At 62.1% G+C, this 22,760-nt stretch overlaps 1 protein-coding gene across 1 annotated transcript in view; it reads left to right on the top strand.

Annotated features, from left to right (window-relative positions):
* The first annotated feature begins 321 nt into the window (after positions 1-321).
* The window catches only part of LOC138817764 (neurogenic locus notch homolog protein 3-like), a 34,773-nt gene continuing 12,334 nt past the window's right edge, over positions 322-22,760 (top strand). The window contains 25 exon segments of the mRNA XM_070008415.1: positions 322-496; positions 3,591-3,669; positions 6,756-6,898; positions 6,991-7,329; positions 7,416-7,538; positions 7,640-7,873; positions 9,983-10,138; positions 10,234-10,419; positions 12,070-12,183; positions 12,635-12,748; positions 13,267-13,340; positions 13,342-13,501; positions 13,831-13,941; positions 14,857-15,049; positions 15,134-15,285; positions 16,114-16,227; positions 16,967-17,122; positions 18,238-18,463; positions 18,723-18,924; positions 19,425-19,572; positions 19,967-20,151; positions 20,892-21,024; positions 21,116-21,373; positions 21,462-21,580; positions 22,031-22,626. Coding sequence (XP_069864516.1) covers positions 409-496; positions 3,591-3,669; positions 6,756-6,898; positions 6,991-7,329; positions 7,416-7,538; positions 7,640-7,873; positions 9,983-10,138; positions 10,234-10,419; positions 12,070-12,183; positions 12,635-12,748; positions 13,267-13,340; positions 13,342-13,501; positions 13,831-13,941; positions 14,857-15,049; positions 15,134-15,285; positions 16,114-16,227; positions 16,967-17,122; positions 18,238-18,463; positions 18,723-18,924; positions 19,425-19,572; positions 19,967-20,151; positions 20,892-21,024; positions 21,116-21,373; positions 21,462-21,580; positions 22,031-22,626 — 4,403 coding nt within the window. The 5' untranslated portion in view covers positions 322-408.

Here is a 22,760-nt window from a genome sequence, read left to right as displayed (position 1 = left end):
CGGGTGACTTGGTGGCTGCAGTTGTGCTGTTGTTGTGGTTGTTTTGGGGGGTGGGGTGAGGGCGGCGACCCGGCCCTGGGGCTGCAGGGTGGGGTGGGCGGGCCGGGCCCCGCGGCTCCCCGCACCGGGCTGGCCCGGCTTTCCCAGGGTCCCCCGCAGGGTCCCGGGCCGGGCGGGCGGAGGGTGGGCCGGGACCCCGGGAGGCCGGGCGGGGGCGGGGCGCGCGGGGCCGCCGGCCCCGGGGCGGGGCGAGCGGCCGGGGCGGGGGCGGGGCGGCCCGGGCCGGCTCACTCGGGCGAAGTTGGCGGCACGGAGGCTGGCCCGGGACTCGCCCGGAGCCCGCAGCCCGAGGGAGCGGGAGGAGGGAGGGTCGCGGGCGGCCGCCGTGGGCCGGGGGCCCGGGGCCCGATGTCCCCGCCGCCGCCGCCCGTGCGGGCGCTGCCGCCGCCGCTGCTGCTGCTGCCGCTGCTGCTGCTGGCGGGGCCGGGGGCTGCAGGTGAGGGGCCGGGGTCCCCGGGGGCGGGGGGCGCGGGGTCGCCACGTCCGGGGCTGGCGGGGGGCCTGGAAACCACCGATCCGAGCGGAGGGGGCGCGCAGGTCCCGGGGTGCAGAGCGGGGCCCCTGAGGTTGCAGAGCGGGGTGCCGGGGCCCGCGATCCCGGGGCTGGGGCGGCGCGGGGGGCGCGAACTTTCTCTTCTTTTTTGGGGGGAGCAGCGTGTGCCCCAAGATCCCGGAGACCGGCGTCCGCGCGCCCGGGCCGCAGCCGGGAAGGGCGGTGGTCGGGGTCCCGGCGGCGCCGCGCCCCCCCCGGCCCCGGCACAAAGCCCCCTCCCCCGCGGCGGGCGGGGCGCGGGGCGTGGGGGGCGCGGGGGGCGCGGGGGGCGCGAACCGCTCCCAGCGCCGGACTGGGGAAAACTTCCCAGGCCCGGGAGCCGCAAGACCCGGGGCGGAGCGGAGCGGAGCGGAGGGGAGGGGAGCGGAGGGGAGCGGAGGGGAGGGGAGCGGAGGGGAGGGGAGCGGAGGGGAGGGGAGCGGAGGGGAGCGGAGGGGAGGGGAGGGGAGGGGCGGGGAGGGGAGCGGAGGGGAGGGGAGCGGAGCGGAGGGGAGGAGCGGGGAGGGGAGGGGAGCGGAGGGGAGCGGAGGGGAGGGGAGGGGAGGGGAGGGGCGGGGAGGGGAGCGGAGGGGAGGGGAGCGGAGGGGAGGGGAGCGGAGGGGAGGGGAGTGGAGGGGAGGGGAGCGGAGGGGAGCGGAGGGGAGGGGAGGGGCGGGGAGGGGAGCGGAGGGGAGGGGAGCGGAGCGGAGGGGAGGAGCGGGGAGGGGAGGGGAGCGGAGGGGAGCGGAGGGGAGGGGAGGGGAGGGGCGGGGAGGGGAGGGGAGCGGAGGGGAGGGGCGGGGCGGGAAGGGGCGGGGGAGGGGTGGGGAGGGGAGCTGCGCCGGCCCCCGCCCCGCGCCCCCGCCCCGCGCCCCCTCCCCGCGCCCCCGCCCGCGCCCCCTCCCGGCCGCTGCCCCGGACCCCGCCACCCCTGTGCGGGGACCGGAAGGGGCGAGGGCCGCGCGCCCTCCCCCGCCCCCTCCCCGCCCCTCCCCCGCCCGGGACAATGGCCGCCGTCTAGACGCCCCCTCCCCCCGCCGCCCGCCTCGCGCTTTTCTTCGCCAGACAAAGCGGACCCGCGCGGCCGGCCGGGCCCGAGTGGGGGCCGCAGGGGCGCCGCGACCCCCGACCCCGGACCGCGCGGGGCGGGGCGGCGGCCCGGGCCGGGGTGCGGGGGGGGGCGCGCACTGTCACACCCGCGTGCGCACACCACACACGTGCGCCACGCCAAGGCCGTGCACGCGCAGCCTGCACACGCACACGTGGAGCTAGACTCCAGGACTGCCCGACACACACGTGTGCATGCACACAGCTAGACTCCAGGACTGCCCGACACACACGTGTGCATGCACACAGCTAGACTCCAGGACTGCCCGACACACACGTGTGCATGCACACGCAGCTACACTCCAGGACATGCTTGACACTCACATGTGCATGCACACAGCTGGACTTCAGGATGTGCCTGACATACATGTGTGCATGCACACAGCTGGACTTCAGGATGTGCCTGACACACATGTGTGCATGCACACACAGCTAGACTCCAGGACACGCCTGACACAAATGTGCACACAGCCCTATTTTCAGGTAACACTGTTGCAGAGGACATGACAGACACACGCGGATGCACACATGTGTGGGTCCCATGGCCCACGGTTGATGGGGCTCACTCCTCATCCTCAGTGTGTTCACAAACACCCAGGTTGTAGTGTCCACACTTGCCTCAAGAGGAAGGGACACAAGCTATGCTGGATCTCTCTGTCTCCGTCTCTCTCTGTCTCTGTCTCTGTCGAGTCTTTTATGTCGTTCTGCCTCTTCTCTCTGTCTCGTGTCTGCTTGTCTGTCTCTGACAGACGGCAGCCTCACACCCACCCACAGCCCTTCACCGGCTCAGCCGTGGCCGCACCCCTCCCGCCTGGCAGGACAGTTAGACTGCACTAGCCCTCCCCCCGGGGGGGATGGGCAAGCTCAGGGCTCGCGGGCTGCCCCTCCCTCCCAGCGCTGCACCCCAAGATGGAGCTCCTAGCTGCTCTCCCTCCCCTGGGGGCACGGCTCTCCCAGAAGTTGGCACTGAGGCTAGCCTGGATGGGGCATCTGCCCAGCACCCCAGCATTCCCCGTCCCAAGATGACCTCTCTTTATTTATATTTATTTGTTTGTTTGTTTTTGTGCCCGCTCATCGCTCCTGAAGCTTGAATTCAGGGTCCAGGGAGCTGCCTCTCAGCCCCCCCCCCCAGTCCTGGGGCTTGACCTCATGGCCTGGCGCTGTCCCTGTCCCTGGGCTTCAAGGCTAGCGCTCTACCATGTGAGCCACAGCGCCACTTCTGACTTTTTCTGCGATTGTGGTACTGAGGAATCGAACCCAGGCCTTCGCTTTACCACGGAGCTCCTTCCCAGCCCCCCAGCTTTCATTTTAATTCCAGGCTAGCTCTCTACCTCTTGAGCCAAAGCTTCACTTCCAGCCTTTTTTTTTTTTTTTCTTTTTTTTTGGCTGGTGAATTGGAGATAAGAGTTAGTTGGATGCAGTTTACTGCTCCTGCCTTCCCGGCCTCGATCTGCGATCCTCAAGATCGCAGCCTCCTGAGTGGCTGGGATGACAGGCGGGAGCCGCCAGGGATCCCCACTGTGATGGCCCTCAGGTCCCCATCTCCTCCCTACCCTGTACTTCCTGGAGCCCCCACATCTGGGCCCAGCCGGCCCCTCCCTCTTCCCACCCCTGCCTTGTAGTTCCCAGGGCTCAGGCTGGCAGGGCCAGGGACAGCTGCAGCCCAGCAGCTGGAGCCGGGGTGGAGGAGCCGTGGGAACTGGAGATGGGGGGGTGGCCTCTGTGCACCCACAGAGACCCCCCTCCGCCCCCAGATCCGTGCAGCTGTCGCCTGGCAGAGAAGAGAGACAGACAGACAGAAGGAGGAAGGGCGGGCGGTCGCTTTGGTTTGGGGTGCCTCCGTGCTTTGGCTAACTCAGCTCCCCTTACCTTTCTCCACTCCCCCCCATAGCGCCCCCTTGCCTGGATGGAAGCCCGTGTGCCAATGGAGGTCGCTGCACCCAGCTGCCCTCGGGCGGAGCCGCCTGCCTGTGAGTGCCGGCCGCCTCCGTGGCTGTGCGTGGGGTGGGCATGTGTCTTCCTGTGTCTTCACCCACCGTGCAGGGTTTGCTTTTTCGCAGCCGCTTCCATGTGTGCGGCTTGGGTGGCTTGTCATGGTTCCCCACCAGGAATGAATTAGGGTGAAGAATGGGGGCGAGGGGGTGGGGGTGGTGTGCGTGTGTGTGTGTGTGTGTGTGTGTGTGTGTTCTGGAGTTGGTCTGGCCCCAGGTTCAAATCCCACACGGTGGCTAACCAGCTAGGAATAAGCCCTCTAAGTCGCAGTGTCCGCCTCGGGAAATGAAGACCACTTTTTGTTTTCTTTTCTTTTTTTTCTTTTTCTTTTTTTGCCAGTCCTGCGGCTTGAATTCAGGGCCTGGGTGCTGTCCCCGAGCCTCTCTGTGTTCAAGGCCAGCGCTCTACCACTTGAGCCACAGCACCACTTCCACTTTTTCTGAGTGGTTCATTGGAGATCAGAGTCTCACAGACTTTCCTGCCCGGGCTGGCTTTGAACCGCGATCGTCAGATCTCAGCCTCCAGAGTAGCTAGGATGACAGGCATCTGCAGCCAGGCCTGCATCCGGTCCCGGTAACTGATGCAGTAACTGACTCAGTAAAGCCTTGGGGGGCGGGGGGTGCAGTCAGCCATGCCTCAGATCTCAGGATTTAGTGCTAGAGGCCTTTACATCAGCTCAGCCTACCACTTTCTGTCTGTGTGACCCTGGGCTAGTTACTTGACCTCTCCGAACTTCACGGCATCTGGGAAGTGGGAGAGTTTCTTCCTGCAGGATTCCCAACAATAATACCAGGAAAGGGAGAAGGTTGGGGTTTCCAGGCAGGTTCCAGGAGAAAGTCAAAAGGAGGCAGAGGGAGCTGAGTTTTCATTCTGGGCTCCTGGCCTCCTTGGGCAAGTGCATGGAGCTTTCTGGTGGTGGTGGTGGTGGTGGTGTGTGTGTACTTGTACTGGGACTTGAACTCAAGGCCTAGCTACTGTCCCTGAGCTTTTTGGCTCAAGGCTGGTGTTTTACCACTTGGGCCACAGCCCCACTTCCAGCTTTTTGGGGATTAATTGGTGAGGAGTCTTCATGGATTTTCCTGCCCTGGGTTGGCTTCCAAATCAGGATCCTCAGATCTAAGCCTCCTGAGTAGCTGGGGTTCCAGGGCCGAGTGCCAGGTGCCAGGTTTGGCATTGCCATACGAAAACGAGAGGGGAACAGGACATGGTCGGGGAGAGGGGAACCCTCTGGAGAGTGTATTGTTCTTGGGGGTGGTGGGGGGCTCGCTTGGCTTCGGCCAGCCGTGGCCATGGCCCCAGTACCCACGTCACTATTTCATTCACGTGTTCCCTTTCTCAACACTATGTTTACCAGACACAAGACACTGGGGGGCTGGGTGGATTTGGGGGTGACTTTAGACCCAGAGAATGGGGTGCACGTGTGCCCTTTGGCCTAGGCCTGAGCCCCCTTGGGTTCACCTGTTGGGAGCTGAGGCTCAGGCCGCACCCTCGATGCGGGGGGGGGGGGGGGGGGTCTGGGCCCAGCGCCCGCGCCTGCGCAGTGCGGCTCCGCGCCTGGACCGAGGCCCCGACAGGTGAATGCGCCCCGCCCCGCGGACAGGTGAATCACCGGCGCCGGCGGACGCCCGGATCCCGGATCGGCCCCGCGGCGGAGCGGACTGCGGGGTTCCGGGGGCTCCCCGAGCTCCCACGCACCCCGCACCCCCAAAAAGGCTTCCTTGAAACTTGCGCTGCGCGGGCTCCTCCCCGCGGCCCCCTCCCCACGGCGCCCCCGGGGGCTCCCGCACCCCGCACCCCGCACCCCCACCGACCCGGGCCGCGGGGCGCGGCGGGGCGGGCGCGGCCGGCGCTGGAACCGGCCCGACCGGTCGGCGGGGCGCGGGGCGGCGCCGGCGTGGGAACCGGCCCGGGGCGCCGGGAGGGGGCGGCGGGGACCCGCGGGCCCGGCCCCGCCTCGACTTGTCTCCCGGGGTGAGGGGGGGGCTGGGGGTGATGCGGGGAAACTGAGTCACCTGCTGGAGTTTCTGGGACAGGCGGGGGGGGAGGAGGACCTAGACGCCAGGGGGAGGGGGGCGGGGAGGGGGGGCAGGAGAGGGGCGGGAGGGGTGGACCCCTGGATCTCTGCATGTCCCCCATCTCCCTCCACCACGCCCAGGGTTGTCAGCTCAACTCTTACTTTCTTTTTGACGGGGCCTGGGGCTTGAACTCGGGGCCGGGGCGCGGCCCCTGGGCTTGCTTTTTGTTTTTTAAGCAAAAATTGGAGATAAAGAGTAGAGGGCTGGGCAGGTGGCTCCGTGGTAGAGGCCCTGGGTTCGATTCCTCAGCACCACAGAAGCAGAAGGAGCCGGAAGTGGCACTGTGGCTCTGGGGTAGAGCGCTGGCCTTGAGCACAGAGGGGCTCAGGGACGGCGCCCAGGCCCTGAGTTCAAGCTCCAGACCCGCAATAAAAAAAGTCTTGCCCTGTCTGGCTTCAACCCTGCAGCCCCAGAACTCAGCCCCCCCAGTAGTTGAGATTACAGGCGTGAGCCGCTGGTGCTGGCACGTTTTCTTTTCTTTTTTTCTCAATGTGCTTGTAGCTATAGGTTCTGGGATGAAGAAATACCTTTTGGGGGGATGCCACGCTAGGCTGGTGGTACCCACCGCTGGTGTGTTGTGTATTAATCCCTGGCTTGTTTATTCTCTTTGCCTGGCCTGTCTGTGAGGACCGAGTTGGTAAGAACCACGTTCGTTGTGTTAGCATGTAGTAGATGCACAGTACATATTTGTTGTGAGAATGTGTGCGTGTGTGTGCGCGCACGTGTGTGTGTGCATGGTGTGTGTGTGTGTGTGTGTGTGCTGACCCATTTGGCCAGTCTTGGGGCTTGAACTCAGGGAACTCTCTGACTTTCCTGTCCAGGCTGTCTGGGAACCAAGATCCTCAGGTCTCAGCCTCCCTGAGTAGCTAAGATTACAGGCGTGCCCACCAGTGCCCGGCCTGGCTGTGTCTTGTGTGTGTGTGTGTCTCTCTCTGTGGCAGGGGCCACTTTGCCTCGTGCTGCCCCTCCCATGCCGCCTCTGCCCGCAGGTGCCCCCCCGGCTGGGTGGGTGAGCAGTGTGAGCTGGAAAACCCCTGTCACTCGGGCCCCTGTGCCGGCCGTAGCGTTTGCCAGAGCTCCGTGGTGGCGGGCGCCGCCCGGTTCTCCTGCCGATGTCCCCGTGGTTTCCGAGGTGAGGGGCAGGGGGCCGGCTGGCCTGCGGGGGACCCCAGGGCCGGCCGGGGTGTGGATGTCACCCGCTCACGGTCGTGCTGGGCCCTGCAGGTCCCGATTGCTCCCTGCCCGACCCCTGTCTCAGCGGCCCGTGCGCCCACGGCGGCCGCTGCTCGGTGGGCTCCGACGGCCGCTTCGTCTGCTCCTGCCCGCCTGGCTACCAGGGCCGGAGCTGCCGGAGCGACGTGGACGAGTGCCGGGCGGGGGGGCCCTGCCGGAACGGGGGCACCTGCCTCAACACCCCGGGCTCCTTCCGCTGCCAGTGTCCGGCCGGCCACACGGGGCCGCTGTGCGAGAGCCCCGCGCTGCCCTGCGCCCCGTCGCCCTGCCGGAATGGGGGCACCTGCCGCCAGGGCGGGGACCTCACCTACGACTGTGCCTGCCTTCCTGGTGAGCGGGCCGTGTGCCCCGGGCAGGGGCAGCGGGGGGGCAGGCCGGCCTCCGAGTGACCACCTCCCCCCGCCCCCCCATGCCAGGCTTCGAGGGCCAGCACTGCGAGGCGAACGTCGATGACTGCCCGGGACATCGGTGCCTGAATGGGGGGACGTGCGTGGACGGCGTCAACACCTACAACTGCCAGTGTCCTCCGGAGTGGACAGGTGGGCAGCAGGGGCTGGCAAGGAGCTGGGGGGGCGCACGTGTGAGCGCACACACACACACACACACATGCCAAACGCGTCCGTCCGTGCGCCCGCCGCAGGTCAGTTTTGCACGGAGGACGTGGACGAGTGCCAGCTCCAGCCCAACGCGTGCCACCACGGGGGCACGTGCTTCAACACGCTGGGGGGGCACAGCTGCGTGTGCGTCAACGGCTGGACGGGCGAGAGCTGCAGCCAGAACATCGACGACTGTGCCACGGCCGTGTGCTTCCACGGGGCCACCTGCCACGACCGCGTGGCCTCCTTCTACTGCGCCTGCCCCATGGGCAAAACCGGTGAGTCATTGCTTTCGGTGTTGGTTGGTCGGTGGTGGGGCCTGAACTCTGGGCCGGGGCGCTGTCCCTCAGCTCTTCAGCTCAAGGCGAGCACTCTACCCCTTGAGCCACAGCGCCACTTCCGGTTTTCTGGTGGTTTATTGGAGATCAGAGTCTCACGGGCTTTCCTGCCTGGGCTGGCTTTGAACCGCAACCCTAGATCTCAGCCTCCTGAGTAGCTAGGATGACAGGCGTGAGCCACGGAGCCCAGCTAGTCACTGTTCTTTTGAGTCGATGAAAGAACAGGACCCTGATTTAGAAAGATTATATTGGTGTGGGGGGGTTGGGGGGGCAGGGTGCAACTTAGTAGCAAATGTGTGCCTAGCATGCTTCAGGCCCTGGGTTCAATCTCCAGAACCAGGGAAAGAAGGGCTGGGTGTGGTGGCTGATGCCTGTAATTCCAGCTAGTGGGAAGCTAGATCAGGAGGCTAACGGTTTCATTCGAGGCCAGTTCACTGCAACAAAGTGAGCAAGGCAGGGCTGGGAAGGTGGCTCAGTGGTAGCATGCTTGCCTAGCATGCATGAAGCCCTGGGTTCGATTCCTCAGCACCACATGAATAGAAAAAAGCCAGAAGTGGACTGGGAAGGTGGCTCAGTGGTAGAGTGCTTGCCTTGTATGCATGAGGCCTTGGGTTCGATTCCCCAGCACCACATAAGCAGAAAAAAGCCAGAAGTGGCGCTGTGGCTCAAGTGGTAGAGCGCTAGCCTTGAGCTGAAGAGCTGAGGGACAGCACCCAGGCCCAGAGTTCAGGTCCCACGACCGGACCCCCCCCCCAAAAAAAAGAAACAAAAAGCCAGAAGTGGCGCTGTGGCTCAAGTGGTAGAGTGCTAGCCTTGAGCCCACGACCAAAAAAATAAACATTAAATTAAAAAAATCCATGAGACTCTGTCCCAAACAAAAACCACTACTATAAGAAGGCAAAAGAGGGCTCAGGAAGGGGGCTCATGGCTCAAGTGGTAGAGTACTTACCTAGCAAGGGTCTCGGTTCAAACCCCATTAATGCCTATTGAAAAAAATAAAAAAAGGAGAGAGGGAGGGAGGCTGTGCCGGAGGCTGGATTTGGGGTGAAAGGTGAGCCTAGGAGAGTCTGAGAGGAGGCTGGGGCACACTGTCCAAGGCAGAGATGTTTGGAATGAGGAACTAAGGGTTGGTGTGAGCAGAGACAGAGAACTCTAGGAAACAGCCAAGGCCAGAGAAGGCACTTCGGGGAGCCCAGCATGCCTGGCCCAGGGTAGGGCAGAAGCAGAGGCTTGGAGTAGGACTCTTATATAATTGGAAGAGTCCGCAAATTTCAAAACGGTGTACGTTTCCTACTTACTTTCAAATGGCTTAGGAAAAAGAAAGAAGATTAGCAGATTAACAATAGTTGCCCTTAAATAGCGGCTATAGCAAGGATCAGTTTTCCTATAGGTTTGAAGTTATATATAAAATAAATAGAAAGAACGCCCCACCTGCTAAATATACTGAAAAAACAACAACAGAACAAAGGGTTATTCTCTTTCTTTCTTTTTTGGTTAGTCATGGGGCTTCAACTCTGGGCCTGGGCTCTGTGCCTCAGCTCTTCAGCCCAAATGGAGTGCTCTCCCGCTTGAGCCACAGCGCCACTTCTGGTTGTCTGGTGATTCATTGGAGATGAGAGTCTCAAGGACTTTCCTGCCTCAACCGGCTTTGAAAAGTGATCCTCAGATCTCAGTCTTCTGAGTAGTTAGGGTAGCTAGGGAGTAGTTAGGGTAGTTAGGATGTGGGGCTATTTCTTTTTGTGCTGGAACTGGGCCTTGAATCAGGGCCTTGTGCTTTCACTTGTATTTTTTTCTTTTTGGCTCGAGGCTAGCACTCCACCCTTAAGCCATCTCTCGACACTTCCAGCTTCTTGATGGTTAATGGAGATCAGGGTTTTCACTCTGCCTGGCGGGCTTCAGACCTCAACCCTTAGATCAGCCTCCTAAGAGGTTACGATTCCTGGCTTGAGCGACCAGCGCCCTGCCGGAAGTGTAGCTAGCTGGTAGAGCTCATCCCTAGCCGGGCCTGGGACCTGGCGGCCTTTGACCTCTCCCCCTTCCTTTTCCCAGGCCTCCTCTGCCACCTGGACGACGCCTGCGTCAGCAACCCCTGTCACGACGACGCCATCTGCGACACCAACCCCGTGAACGGCCGGGCCATCTGCACCTGTCCGCCGGGCTTCACGGGTGGGGCGTGCGACCAGGACGTGGACGAGTGCTCCATTGGTGAGAGTGGCACCGCACAGGACGGGGGGGGGGGGCAGGGGCGGGGCGGCCCGCCGGCCACGCCCGTCCATGCTGGCTTGTGCCCTCCTGCGCAGGTGCCAACCCGTGTGAACATCTCGGGCGGTGCGTGAACACCCAGGGTTCGTTCCTGTGCCAGTGCGGCCGGGGCTACACCGGGCCTCGCTGCGAGACCGACGTCAACGAGTGCCTGTCCGGGCCCTGCCGAAACCAGGCCACCTGCCTGGATCGCATCGGACAGTTCACCTGCATCTGCATGGCAGGTGCGTGGTGGGCGTGGCCAGGGGCGGAGCCAGAAGTTAGGGCGGGGCCAGGGGCGGGGCCAGATATTAGGGCGGGGCCTAGACAGCCATAGGGTAAACCAGGCCACCTGCCTGGATCGCATTGGACAGTTCGCCTGCATCTGCATGACAGGCGTGTGGTGGGTGTGACTAGGGTGGAGCCATAGCATGGGGGCATGGCCAGAGGGCATGGGAGGAGCCAGAGGTTAGGGCGGGGCCTAGACAGCCGTATGTGTCTAGATTGTATTGGCCAGTTCACCTGCACCTGGATTGCATCACCTGCATTTGTGTGGCTGGTGCATTGTGGGCGTGGCTAGGGCGGGGCCAGAGGCTGGGGCGGGCCCTAAACAGCCGTAGGGGCCAGTTCAACTGCATGCCTGGGGCGTGTTATGGGCGTGGTCAGAGGTTGGGCCGTAGCCTTCATTGCCAAGGGGATGGGGTTTAGTATAGAGACCCTTGATTGGGTGGGATTTTGCTCAGTGATTGAGCATGCGCATTTACCTCGGAGGAAGGCTTGGATTGACTACTCAGTACGGATTACCCCCTCCCCGCTCAAAAAGAAGAGACTCGAACCTTCGGTGAGGTGGTGACAGGGTCAAAGCACAGTCTTTGCAGCGGGCCGCCAGTGACCCACAGCTGTGATCACAGCTACTCAGGATGCTGGGATTTGAGGATGACTGTTCAAAGCTGGCTCAGGCATCGAAGTCCCAGAAAATCTTATTTCCAATTAACCACCAAAAATAGTTGGAAGTAGAGCTATGGTTCAAGGGATGGAGCGCCAGCCTTGAGTGCAAAAACGAATGGACAGCATCCGGCTGGAGGGTTTGCACCGTCAAATGAAATGAATCTGTAAAAGCTCAGATTATCTGGCAGTGACTTGAGGCCTCATTCTGGGGCAGGGAAAGGGGGATGGACCTAGGAAGATGGAGAGTGGGGCTATAATAGGAGTCTGCAGACAGGGTTGCACTTAAATTGGGGTTGTGTACTGGGCTTTAGTGGGCCCTGGGATTTGGTAGGGCGTAGCTTGAGGACTGCAAAGAAGTACTAGAGATGAAAGCAAAGCCCATATGGTGCTTGGTCCAGTCAAGGTATTACCATGCAGTAGATCTGAGGCTCGTGGTTCAAAGCCACCTGTGCAGGAAAATCCGTGAGACTCTTATTTCCAACTACCCACTAGAAAACCGGAAGTGGCGCTGTGGTAGAGCACTCGCCTTGAGTGGAAAAAGCTCAGAGACAGTGCCCAAGACTCTGAACCAAAGAAAACAAACCAAACCAAAATACAACCGAACCAGGGGCTGGGAAGGTGGCTCAGTGGTAGAGCACTTGCCTTGCATGCATGAGGCCCTGGGTTCGGTTCCTCAACACCACATAAGCAGAAAAAGCTGGAAGTGGCGCTGTGGCTCAAGTGGTAGAGTGCTAGCCTTGAGCTGAAGAGCTGAGGGACAGCGCCCAGGACCAGAGTTTAAGCCCCATCATCGATAAAAATAAAAATAAAAATAAATTAAAAAAAAGCAAACCTCCTCAATCTGAGGTTGATCTGCAGAAGGGCCCCAAAAGCTCATGAGATCTATGTGCAGAGAGAGCCAGAGTACCCCCAGGTAGCCCTAATTCCCTCCCTCCCCCTCTCCCCAGGCTTCACAGGAACCTATTGTGAAGTGGACATCGACGAGTGTCAGAGCAGCCCATGTGTCAACGGGGGCGTCTGCAAAGATCGAGTCAACGGCTTCAGCTGCACCTGCCCCTCAGGTGAGGAGCCTGGGACGGGAGCTGACACAGACAGGCTTGACTCACACCATCATCCTCGCTACTCAGGAGGCTGAGATCTGAGGACCAGGGTGGTCCAAAGTCGGCCTGGGGTAGGGAAGCCAGTGAATTCTTCTCTCCAATGAACCACCAGAAAAGCCAGAAGTGTGGCTCAAATGGTAGTGCACTAGCCTTGAGCAAAAAAAGCTCAGGGGCAGTGCCCAGATGCTGAGTTCAAGTTCTTGGACCAGGACACGCGCATGGGCGCGTGCTTGTGTAAACACACACACACACACTCACCCCACAGAGCTGGTTCTGTGCAGTCAAAAGCTCCAGGACCCAAACCTTATAATAGAAACCACGTGTTCTGAGGCGTTAAAGGTGTGCACCCAACCAGGCAGGGCTCTGTGAGGGGTGACAGCCCTGCGAGCGGCTCTCCCACTCCACACCCCAGGTTTCAGTGGGTCTATGTGTCAGCTGGACGTGGATGAGTGTGCAAGCACGCCCTGCCGGAATGGCGCCAAGTGCGTGGACCAACCCGATGGCTACGAGTGTCGCTGTGCCGAGGGTGAGGAAGGGCCAATGACAGCCTAGCAGGAATCTGGGGGCGGGCCTAGCAACGGAGAGAGCCAATGATAGGCTTGGGGAGAAACTGGGGAGGTGGGGTTTCTGCAAGGCGAGACCAAGGGGCGGAGCCAATGACAATTGCTGTGGGGGAGGGTGGAGCTCAAGATGGAAACAGGCTGAGGTTGAGACTAAAGGCAGAGCCAAAAGGTCTGGCAGGGCATAGGGCGCATGAACATGGCCACATGGGCCTGCTTTCCCGTCAGCTTCCCTCTCCAGGAGTGGGTGGGCCTTAAGGCTGTGGGCGTGGCCATCAATGGGAGTGGCCTGTTCCAGGGGTGGAGCTTGGAGCTAGATGGAAGGGGAAGGAGGAGGCTGCAAGTGTGTGGGCGGGACCTTGAACAGAGCCCGCCCAATAACGGGTCCCTGTGCGTGCGTAGGCCAGGATTGGTGGAGGCCACCGTGGTGGGTGGGAACCTTAGCAAGGGGGCGGAGCCTGAGCCTCCCCCGCCCCGCCCCCAGGCTTCGAGGGGACCCTGTGTGAGCGCAATGTGGACGACTGCTCCCCTGACCCGTGCCACCACGGGCGCTGCGTGGGATGGCATCGCCAGCTTCTCGTGTGCCTGTGCCCCCGGCTACACGGGCACACGCTGCGAGAGCCAGGTGGACGAGTGCCGCAGCCAGCCCTGCCGCCACGGGGGCAAATGCCTGGACCTGGTGGATAAATACCTCTGCCGCTGTCCTCCTGGCACCACAGGTGAGGCGGGGCGGGGCCGGGGTCAGGGCCGGGGTCGGGGCCGGGGCAGGGGTCGGGGTCGGGGTCGGGGCCGGGGTCGGGGCCGGGGTCAGGGCCGGGGCAGGGTCCGGGGTCGGGGTCGGGGTCGGGGTCGGGGCCGGGGGTCGGGGCCGGGGTCAGGGCCGGGGCAGGGTCCGGGGTCGGGGTCGGGGTCGGGGTCCGGGTTGGGGCCAGGCCGGGCCTGGGCTGGGGCTGCTTCACCTGGAAGGGAGGGAAGGGGACACGGGGTTTGGAAATGCCGGCTGCACCACAGTGGCGGCCACGCCTGGCCCCTTGGTCCCCTCCGGCAGGTGTGAACTGCGAGGTGAACATCGACGATTGTGCCAGTAACCCCTGCACCTTCGGGGTCTGCCGGGATGGGATCAACGGCTACGACTGTGTCTGCCGGCCGGGCTTCACGGGTGGGTCCGGGATGGAGGGGTGAGGGCCATCTCCCCGGGTTCCTCCTCATGCGTTTCCCCCGGTTTATTTTTTATTTGTTCGTTTGTTTACGTATTTGTTTATTTATTTTTGTGCCATAGTGGGGGTTGAACTCAGGGGCTGTTTTCCTTTAGCTTTTTTTTCCCCACTACCACTTGAGCCACACCTCAAGGTACTGCTTTTTGCTAGGTGATTGGAGAAAAGAGTGAGTGTCATTGGCTGGGTGCTGGTGGCTTATGCCTGTGGTAATCCTAGCTATTCAGAAGGCTGAGATCAGAGGATTGCAGTTCAAAGCCAGCCTGGGCCAGCAAAGTCGCTGAGACTCCATCTCAGTGAACCACCAGAAAGCGGGAAGTGGAGCTGTGACTCAGGTGGTAGAGTGCTCACCTTGAGTAGAAAAGCTCAGGGACAGCGCCCAGGTCCTGAGTTCAAACCCCACAACTGACAAAAAAAAAAGAGGGGGGAAGGGGAAAGGGGGGAGGGCCGCACAGACTTTCCTGCCCTGGCTGCCTTCAAACTTTGATCCTTGGATCTCAGCCTTCTGAGTAGCTGGGCTTACACCTGTGCTTAGATACATCTCTTTTGTTGTTGTTGTTGTTGTTGGTCATGGGGCTTGAACTCTGGGCCTGAGCGCTGTCCCTCAGCTCTTCAGCTTGGGCCACAGCACCACTTCCAGATTTCTAGTGGTTCATTGGAGATAAGAGTTTCACGGACTTTCCTGCCGGGGCCGGCTTTGAACCGCGATCCTCAGATCTGAGCCTCCTGAGTGGCTAGGACGACAGGCGTGAGCCACCAGCGCCCGGCTCATCTCTATCTTTACAAACACGGTTCCCCCACTCCTATTTGGCTTGACCATCCTTGTCCCGGGATGAGGTTGCCTACCACGTGTTTCCCAGGGCCCCTCTGTAACGTGGAGATCAACGAATGCACATCCAACCCGTGTGGCGAGGGAGGCTCCTGCGTGGATGGAGAAAACGGCTTCCACTGCCTGTGTCCCCCTGGCTCCTTGCCCCCACTTTGCCTCCCTCCCAGCCACCACTGTGCCCAGGAGCCCTGCAAACATGGCGTCTGCCATGATGTACCTGATGGGTGAGCCTCCGCCCCCAACTCCCAACCCTGTTGCTGATCAGTTCCCTGGCTGCTGGCAGCCTCTGACCGCCGCTCCCCTTCCAGGTTCCGCTGTGTGTGCGAGGCTGGCTGGACCGGCCCCCGCTGCGGCCAGAGCCTGGCTCCAGATGCCTGTGAGTCCCAGCCCTGCCGGGCTGGGGGTACGTGCACCAGTGAAGGACGCGGATTCCGGTGCACCTGCCCTCCCGGAGTGCAGGGTGAGTATCCTTGTCCCGTTCTTCTGCATTCGCCTTTTCTTTTTGTGTGTGGACATGCTGGTACTGGCTTCAAACTCGAGGCCTCAGCCGAGCACAGATGGCTCACGCCTGTCATCCTAGCTACTCAGGAGGCTGAGATCTGAGGATCACAGTTCAAAGCCAGCCTGGGCAGGAAAGTCCATGAGACTTATCTCCAAGGAACCACCAGAAGACCGGAAGTGGTGCTGTGGCTCACCTTGAGCTGAAGAGCTGAGGGGCAGCGCCCAGGCCCAGAGTTCAAGCACCTTCACTCTTGCTTGTTAGTCTTTATTTTTTAAAACTCAAGGCTGGCACTCTACTACTTGAGCCACAGCCTCACTTCCAGTTTTTGGTAGTTCATAAGAATCTCACAGACTTTCCTGTCCAGGCTGGCTTTGAACTTCAGTCTTCAGATCTCAGCCTCCTGAGTAGCTAGGATGACAGGCGTGAGCCACTGGTGACCAGTGCATGCTCTCTCTCTCTCTCTTCATTTCCCTTTGTCCCCTAAGGAGTTCCCCAGGGAAGGACGTAGGGAGGAAGAGAGGAAGGAAGAAGGAAGGAAGGAAGGAAGGAAGGAAGGAAGGGAGGGAGGGAGGGAGGGAGGGAGGATGGGAGGAAGGAAGAAGGAAGGAAGGGAGGGAGGGAGGGAGGATGGGAGGAAGGGAGGAAGGGAGGGAGGGAAGAAGGAAGGAAGGGAGGAAGAGAGGGAGGGAGGGAGAGAGGAAGGAAGGTAGGAAGGAAGGAAGTGGGGGACATGGGAATAAGGAATCCTCCCAGACTGTCTCACTCGGTCTGTGTTCTCTCCCACAGGCCGTCAGTGTGAGGTGCTGTCCCCGTGCACCCCGAACCCCTGTGAGCATGGGGGCCGCTGTGAGATGGGTCCTGGCCAGCTGATTGTGTGCTCCTGCCCCTCAGGCTGGCAAGGTGTGCCAGTTCCTCCTCCTCCTCCTCTCCTCTCGCTGCTTTTCATCTTCCTTTTGCTCTGTGGTCCGGGCTGGCCTTGGAGACCTTCCTGCCTCAGCTTCCCAAGTGCTGGGATTACAGATTCTAGGCACACAATGGTGCCACAGCTCTATTTAGGACTTATTTTGGAAGTTTATAGAAGAGTCTCAAGGACTTTCCAACCCGGGCTGGCTTTGAACCTCCATCCTCAGGATGACCGGCATGAGCCACCAGTGTGCGGCTTCATGAGACTTTTATTTCCGACTAACCAGCAAAAAACTGGAAGTGGTAGAGCATCAACCAAACATAGTGCTCAAAGCCCTGAGTTCAAGTCCCAGGCAAAGCCAGCACAAAAACTAAATCACAGCTGGGCGCTGGGGGCTCACACCTGTCATCCAGCTATCAGGAGGCTATCTGAGGATCACCATTCAAAGCCAGCCCGGGAAGGAAAGGCTGTGAGACTCTTATCTCCAATAAACCACTCAGAAAACTGGAAGTGGCGCTGTGGCTCAAGTGGTAGAGTGCTCGCCTTGAGCTGAATTGTTGAGGGACAGAGTTCAAGCCCCGCCACTGACAAACAAACAAAAAAACTAAATCACAAAGAAAGAAAAGCCGGCAGAGGGAGATATTCTGGAATGGTCTTCTCTGAGCCTCAGGCCTCAGATTCCCAACACCAGCACCCCCCCCCCCATCCTCATGCTATCTTGCTATCTACCCTCAGGTGTCCGATGCCAGCAAGACGTGGATGAGTGTGCCGGCCCCGCGCCCTGCGGACCCCGGGGCATCTGTACCAATCTGGCGGGCAGTTTCAGCTGTACTTGCCTTGGGGGCTACACGGGTCCTTCCTGTGACCAGGACATCGATGACTGTGACCCCAGTGAGTCAGTCTGGGGAGCGTAGTGTGGGAGCACACACCTGTCAGGCCCATCGGGGCGCCTACTGCATGAGCTTTCCTTTCTCTTTGAAATTCTTTGCCTTCCCTCCTTTTCCTCCTATGGAAACTGAGGCCCAGGGCAGTTAAGGGGCCAGCCCAAGGTCAGATCTGAAGGGGTTGAGCCACACTTGAAGCACAGGGCTCTGGGTGACACCTGTGAGCTGATTTAGGCAGTGAATTAGGACTGTAGGAAGTGTGAGATATAAGGCCTGAGTACTGAGATCCCTTCCCTTCCCTTCTTCTTCCTTCCTTCCTCTCTCCCTCCCTCCCTCTCTCCCTCCCTCCCTCTCTTCCTCCCTTCCTCCCTCCCTTCCTTCCTCCCTCCCTCCTTCCTTCCTTCTTTCTTCCCTCCCTCCCTCCCTCCTTCCTTCCTTCCTTCCTTCCTTCCTTCCTTCCTTTTTCTTTCCTTCCAACTGGAGCTTGACCTCAGGGGCTTAAGCTCTCACTTGGCTTTTTCACTCAAGGCTGGTGCTCTACCACCTTAGCCACAGCTCCGCTTCCACCTTTGTGCTGGCTAATAGGGACCAAATATCTCTGGGACTTGTCTTCCCATGCCTCCTAAGAAGCTAGGATGATAGGCATGCGCCACCTGTGCCCAGCTCCAGTTGCATTTTTCAGTATTTTCCAGCCATTGATACTGAACCTGAGGATCCACGCAGAGGTTTGGTTATCTTCACTGGGCAGCTCAAGGGAGCCCCCCCACCCCTTCCACATAGGCGGAATTTCCTGATAAGGGAAGCAAGGACCACCAAAAGCCACAACATTATGGCTGGGAAGGTGGCTCAGTGGTAGAGCGCTTGCCTTGCCTGCATGAGGCCCTGGGTTCGATTCCTCAGCACCACATAAGCAAAAAGAGAAAAGCCGGAAGTGGCGCTGTGGCTCAAGGGGTAGAGTGCTCGCCCTGAAGGAAAAGGCCGTAGGCCCCAGTACTGGCACCAAAAATAAAAATCCCTCTGATCAAAGGACACCCCCCCTTCGTTGAGCTTGGCTTCGCCCCCTGTGGCTGGTCAGGGCGGGCCGGCCACGTGAGTGACCACGCCCTCTCCCTCTCCCCTCAGACCCGTGCCTCAATGGCGGCTCCTGTCAGGACGGCGTGGGCTCCTTCTCCTGCTCTTGCCTTCCGGGCTTCGCCGGCTCGCGCTGTGCCCGCGACGTGGATGAGTGCCTGAGCAACCCCTGCGGCCCGGGCACCTGCACGGACCACGTGGCCTCCTTCGCCTGCACCTGCCCACCGGGCTTCGGAGGCTTCCACTGCGAGAGGGACCTGCCCGACTGCAGCCCCAGGTGGGCGGGGCCTCTGGCTGGGGGAGGGCGGCCAGGGGAGAGGAAAGGGGTGGCCTGAGGTAGGCGTGGATGTCTGTGTTGGGGTGACTGGAGACCTGGGCAGTGCTGAAGCACTTGGTAAACTGAGGTCAAAGGCCAGAGGTGGGACCTCGGCCGGGCCTTGCAGTCTCTGGTAGTGGGTAAGGGTGAGAGGCTGGGATGGGGGCCGGAGGGCGTGGCCTCCAAGGGGGTGGAGCCTGACCTGACCGTCCTCTCTCAGCTCCTGCTTCAACGGAGGGACCTGTGTGGACGGCGTGAACTCGTTCAGCTGCCTGTGCCGCCCTGGCTACACGGGCGCCCACTGCCAGTTCGAGGCCGACCCCTGTCTCTCACGGCCCTGTCTGCACCGCGGCCTCTGCAGAGCCAGCCACCCCGGCTTTCACTGCACCTGCCGGGAGGGCTTCACCGGCAGCCAGTGCCAGGTGGGCGTGGCCGGTGGCCAAGGGGAGGGCTCGGGGGCGGGGCCTGTCCTGCCGATGGAGTGGCATTAGCATCTGTGGGGCGTGGCTCGCATAAGAGGGAGGAGTCTGGGGCGGGGCCTGCCTGCCTGCTAAATAGTATCCATGTCAGAGGGGCGTGGCCAGTGTTCTGTGGGGAGGAGTCTGAAGGCGGGGCCTGGGGGGGCTGTCCTGCCTCCTGAGAGGCAGCATCCAATGGGCGTGGTTAACGTCCTGGGGGAGGAGTCTGTGGGCGGGGCCTGTCCTGCCTCCTGAGCGGCAGTGTCCGATGGGTGTGGCCACGGTCCTGGGGGCGGAGTCTGGGGGTGGAGTCTGGGGCTGAGCCCTGTCCCCCTCATTTAGGGTTAGTGTTGGGTAGGTGTGATCACACATTCTGGGGGAGGCGTGTCGTGGGGGCAGGGTCTGCCTGGCTTAGTGGTTTCCAGGGTCTCCTTTAGTACTGACCCTCGGGCCTTCCTTTGCAGACTCCAATAGACTGGTGCGGCCAGGCGCCCTGTCAGAACGGAGGCCGCTGCGTCCAGGCCGGGGCCTACTGCCTGTGTCCCCCGGGATGGAGCGGCCACCTCTGTGACATCCGAAGTCTGCCTTGCAGGGAGGCCGCAGCCCAGATGGGTGCGTGGGGGGTGTGCGGGGTGGGGGGTTCAGGGAGGGTGCTCGTTGCCTGGTGTCTCCTGCTAGCGTGAGCTGAGTGACGGGTACCCCAGAATATGATGGGTGTGAAGAGATCTGTGGGGCTGAGCTCATGTGACTGTACAGCCAGCATGATGTCTGTCTCTGTGAAGTAGCTGGGGGGGGGGTGGCGGTGCGTGTACGGGAGCTGCTATGAACACCAAGAGCTGGGTGTGGGTTGATGATAGAGAAGATGTCACCCTGATGAGATGTGTGCCCGCCTGTGGAATGTGGGTGGCACCCTGGGAACTGCATCCTGCAGGGGTGTCGTTCTGAGAAGAGGAAGGAAGGCTTCCTCTGCGTGTGTGTGTGAATGAGGTCACTTTGCTCTTCTCAGGGGTGCGGCCGGAGCAGCTGTGTGCCGCGGGAGGGCAGTGCGTGGACCAGGACAGCGCCCACTACTGCGTGTGTCCAGAGGGTCGCACGGGCAGCCACTGCGAGCAAGAGCTGGACCCCTGCTTGGCCCAGCCCTGCCAAAATGGAGGCACCTGCCGGGCCTACATGGGAGGCTATGTGTGCGAGGTAAGGGTGGGCCCTGGGGAGAAGAAAGCGGGGCTGGCCGGTCTTGTGGCTGTGTGTGGACACGTTCTGTGAGGTATTAGGAACGGTACTCAGCCCCAAGGTGTAAGGGCTCAACCAAGAAGCCACGCCCCTGGGCACGAAGCCATGCCCACAAGCCACACCCCGACGGGGCCACACCCGCAGTCCATGTGCCTGGATTTTTTATTTTGCTTTTTGGGCCTTGAGCTCTCTCTTAGCTTATAAGCAGAAGCCTTACCTGGCTTGCTGGCTTTTTGCTGACTATTTGGAAATAAGAATCTGCTGGGGCTGGCTTCGAGTTGAGAGCCTCAGATGTTAGCCTCCGAAGTGGCTAGGGTTACAGGTGTGGGCCATCAAAGCCCAGCTAGCTGTGTCTGGATTCCCTCCCACATTTCCAGACATATCCCTGTGTGCGCCCAGTGTCTCCTAGGGTCTGAATATATGCGTGTGGCAAAGTCTCAGGGGTGCCTGTCTCATTGTGTGTGTCTGGGGAGGTGTAGGTGACTGTTTTCCTTCTGTGCTTGTACAAGTGTGCCCCTTGGCACTGGGTGTGTTGGTGGCTTTGTGGGTATGTTTCCTGGATGTGTCTGTACGTGTGTGTCCTAAGGAGAGCTTGTCTCTGTGTGCTGATGTCTGTGTGTGTCCTTTGGTGCTGGGAGTGTGTGTGTGTGTGTGTCCGTGCTGCCCAGGGCTACGTGCGACCCTCTCTTGTCTCAACCCAGTGTCCAGCTGGCTATATGGGTGACAGCTGTGAGACCAACGTGGATGAGTGTGCCTCTAGGCCCTGCCAGCATGGGGGCTCCTGCATCGACCTCGTGGCCCGATACCTCTGCTCCTGTCCCCCTGGGACTCTGGGTATGCCAAGGCAGTGCCCAGGGGACAGGATTGGGGGGGGGCTGAGTCACTTCCCCGGGCTGACTGGTCTCTCCCTGCTCCCCTTCCCCAGGGGTGCTCTGTGAGATTAATGAGGATGACTGCGGTCCGGGAGCACCCCTGGATTCTGGCACGCGCTGTCTACACAATGGCACCTGTGTGGACCTGGTGGGGGGCTTCCGCTGTAACTGCCCCCCGGGATACACGGGTCTGCACTGCGAGGCGGACATCAATGAGTGTCGGCCGGGGGTCTGCCACGCGGCTCACACCCGGGATTGCCTGCAAGACCCAGGAGGGCACTTCCGCTGCCTCTGCCATCCGGGCTTCACGGGTGAGCGTGGGGGGCGGGGCCGTCTTGGGATGGCTGCTTGTCCTTCTTCCGTCATGGCTGACCCTCCCACCTGTCCTTGCTGGTCCAGGTCCTCGCTGTCAGACTGTCCTCTCCCCCTGTGAGGCCCAGCCCTGCCAGCATGGAGGCCAGTGTCGAGCCAGCCCAGCCCCTGGCGGTGGGCTGACCTTCACCTGCCACTGTGTCCAGGTAGGTGTGAGTGGCCTGGGTGGAGACCCCTGGGGCACTGGGACGTGGCCTCAGGGAAGGGTGTGGCTTTAGGGGAGAAGTGAACAGGGAGGGGGTTTGCAGAGTAGGGTTGCGCTCGGAGGGTGTGTTCCGAGGGGCGTGGCCCAGATGGAGGCGTGGCCCGGCTGAGGGGGCGTGGCTTGACGCGAAAATGCTCTGCTGGGAGGCGTGGTCTGATGAGGCGTGATCCGGTTGGCTGGTCAGCTGGGGGCGTGGTCTGACGATGGGGCGTGGTTTATCAGAGAGGCGTGGTCTCGGGGAGGCGTGGCTTGTTGGCAAAGTAGAGCCTCTGGAGGGACAGGAGAGGTTGGAGGTCTCCTGACCCCGCTCTTCTCCACCCTCCCGTCTCTCCCTTCCTTCCCTCCCGCTCCCCCCACTTTCCCTCTCTTCCGGGCACCCCGCCCCCCTCAGCCGTTCTGGGGTCCGCGATGCGAGCGGGTGGCGCGCTCCTGCCGGGAGCTGCAGTGTCCGACGGGCGTCCCGTGCCAGCTGACCGCGCGCGGGCCGCGCTGCGCCTGTCCCCCGGGGCTGCCGGGGTCCTCCTGCCGGGGCTCCCGGGCGGCGGCCTCACCCCCGGGAGCCGCCAACGCCACCTGCTCGGGCGCCGCGCCGTGTCTGCACGGGGGCTCGTGCCGCCCCGCGCACACGGCCCCCTTCTTCCGCTGCGCGTGCGCCCCGGGCTGGGCGGGGCCGCGTTGCGAGACGCCGACGGCGGTGGTGGTGGCGGCGGCGGCGTCGCCGGAGGCGCCCGAGGAGCCGCGGTGCCCGCGGGCCGCCTGCCAGGCCAAGCGCGGGGACGGGCGCTGCGACCGCGAGTGCAACAGCCCGGGCTGCGGCTGGGACGGCGGCGACTGCTCGCTGAGCGTGGGCGACCCCTGGCGGCAGTGCGAGGCGCTGCAGTGCTGGCGCCTCTTCAACAACAGCCGCTGCGACCCGGCCTGCAGCTCGCCCGCCTGCCTCTACGACAACTTCGACTGCCGCGGGGCCGGCCGCGAGCGCGCCTGCAAGTGAGCCCCGCCCCGGCCCCGCCCGCCCCGCCCCGGCCCCGCCCCCGGCCCCGCCCCGGCCCCGCCCCGCCCCGGCCACGCCCCACCCCACCCGGCCCCGCCCCGCCCCGGCCCGGCCACGCCCCACCCCACCC

The sequence above is a fragment of the Dipodomys merriami genome, unplaced genomic scaffold (assembly GCF_024711535.1).
Source record: "Dipodomys merriami isolate MVZ:Mamm:240054 unplaced genomic scaffold, mDipMer1.0.p SCAF_70, whole genome shotgun sequence".
Classification (NCBI taxonomy): Eukaryota; Metazoa; Chordata; class Mammalia; order Rodentia; family Heteromyidae; genus Dipodomys; species Dipodomys merriami.
The sequence above is the reverse complement of the archived record's forward strand: the minus strand, read 5'-3'. Positions and strand labels throughout refer to the sequence as shown.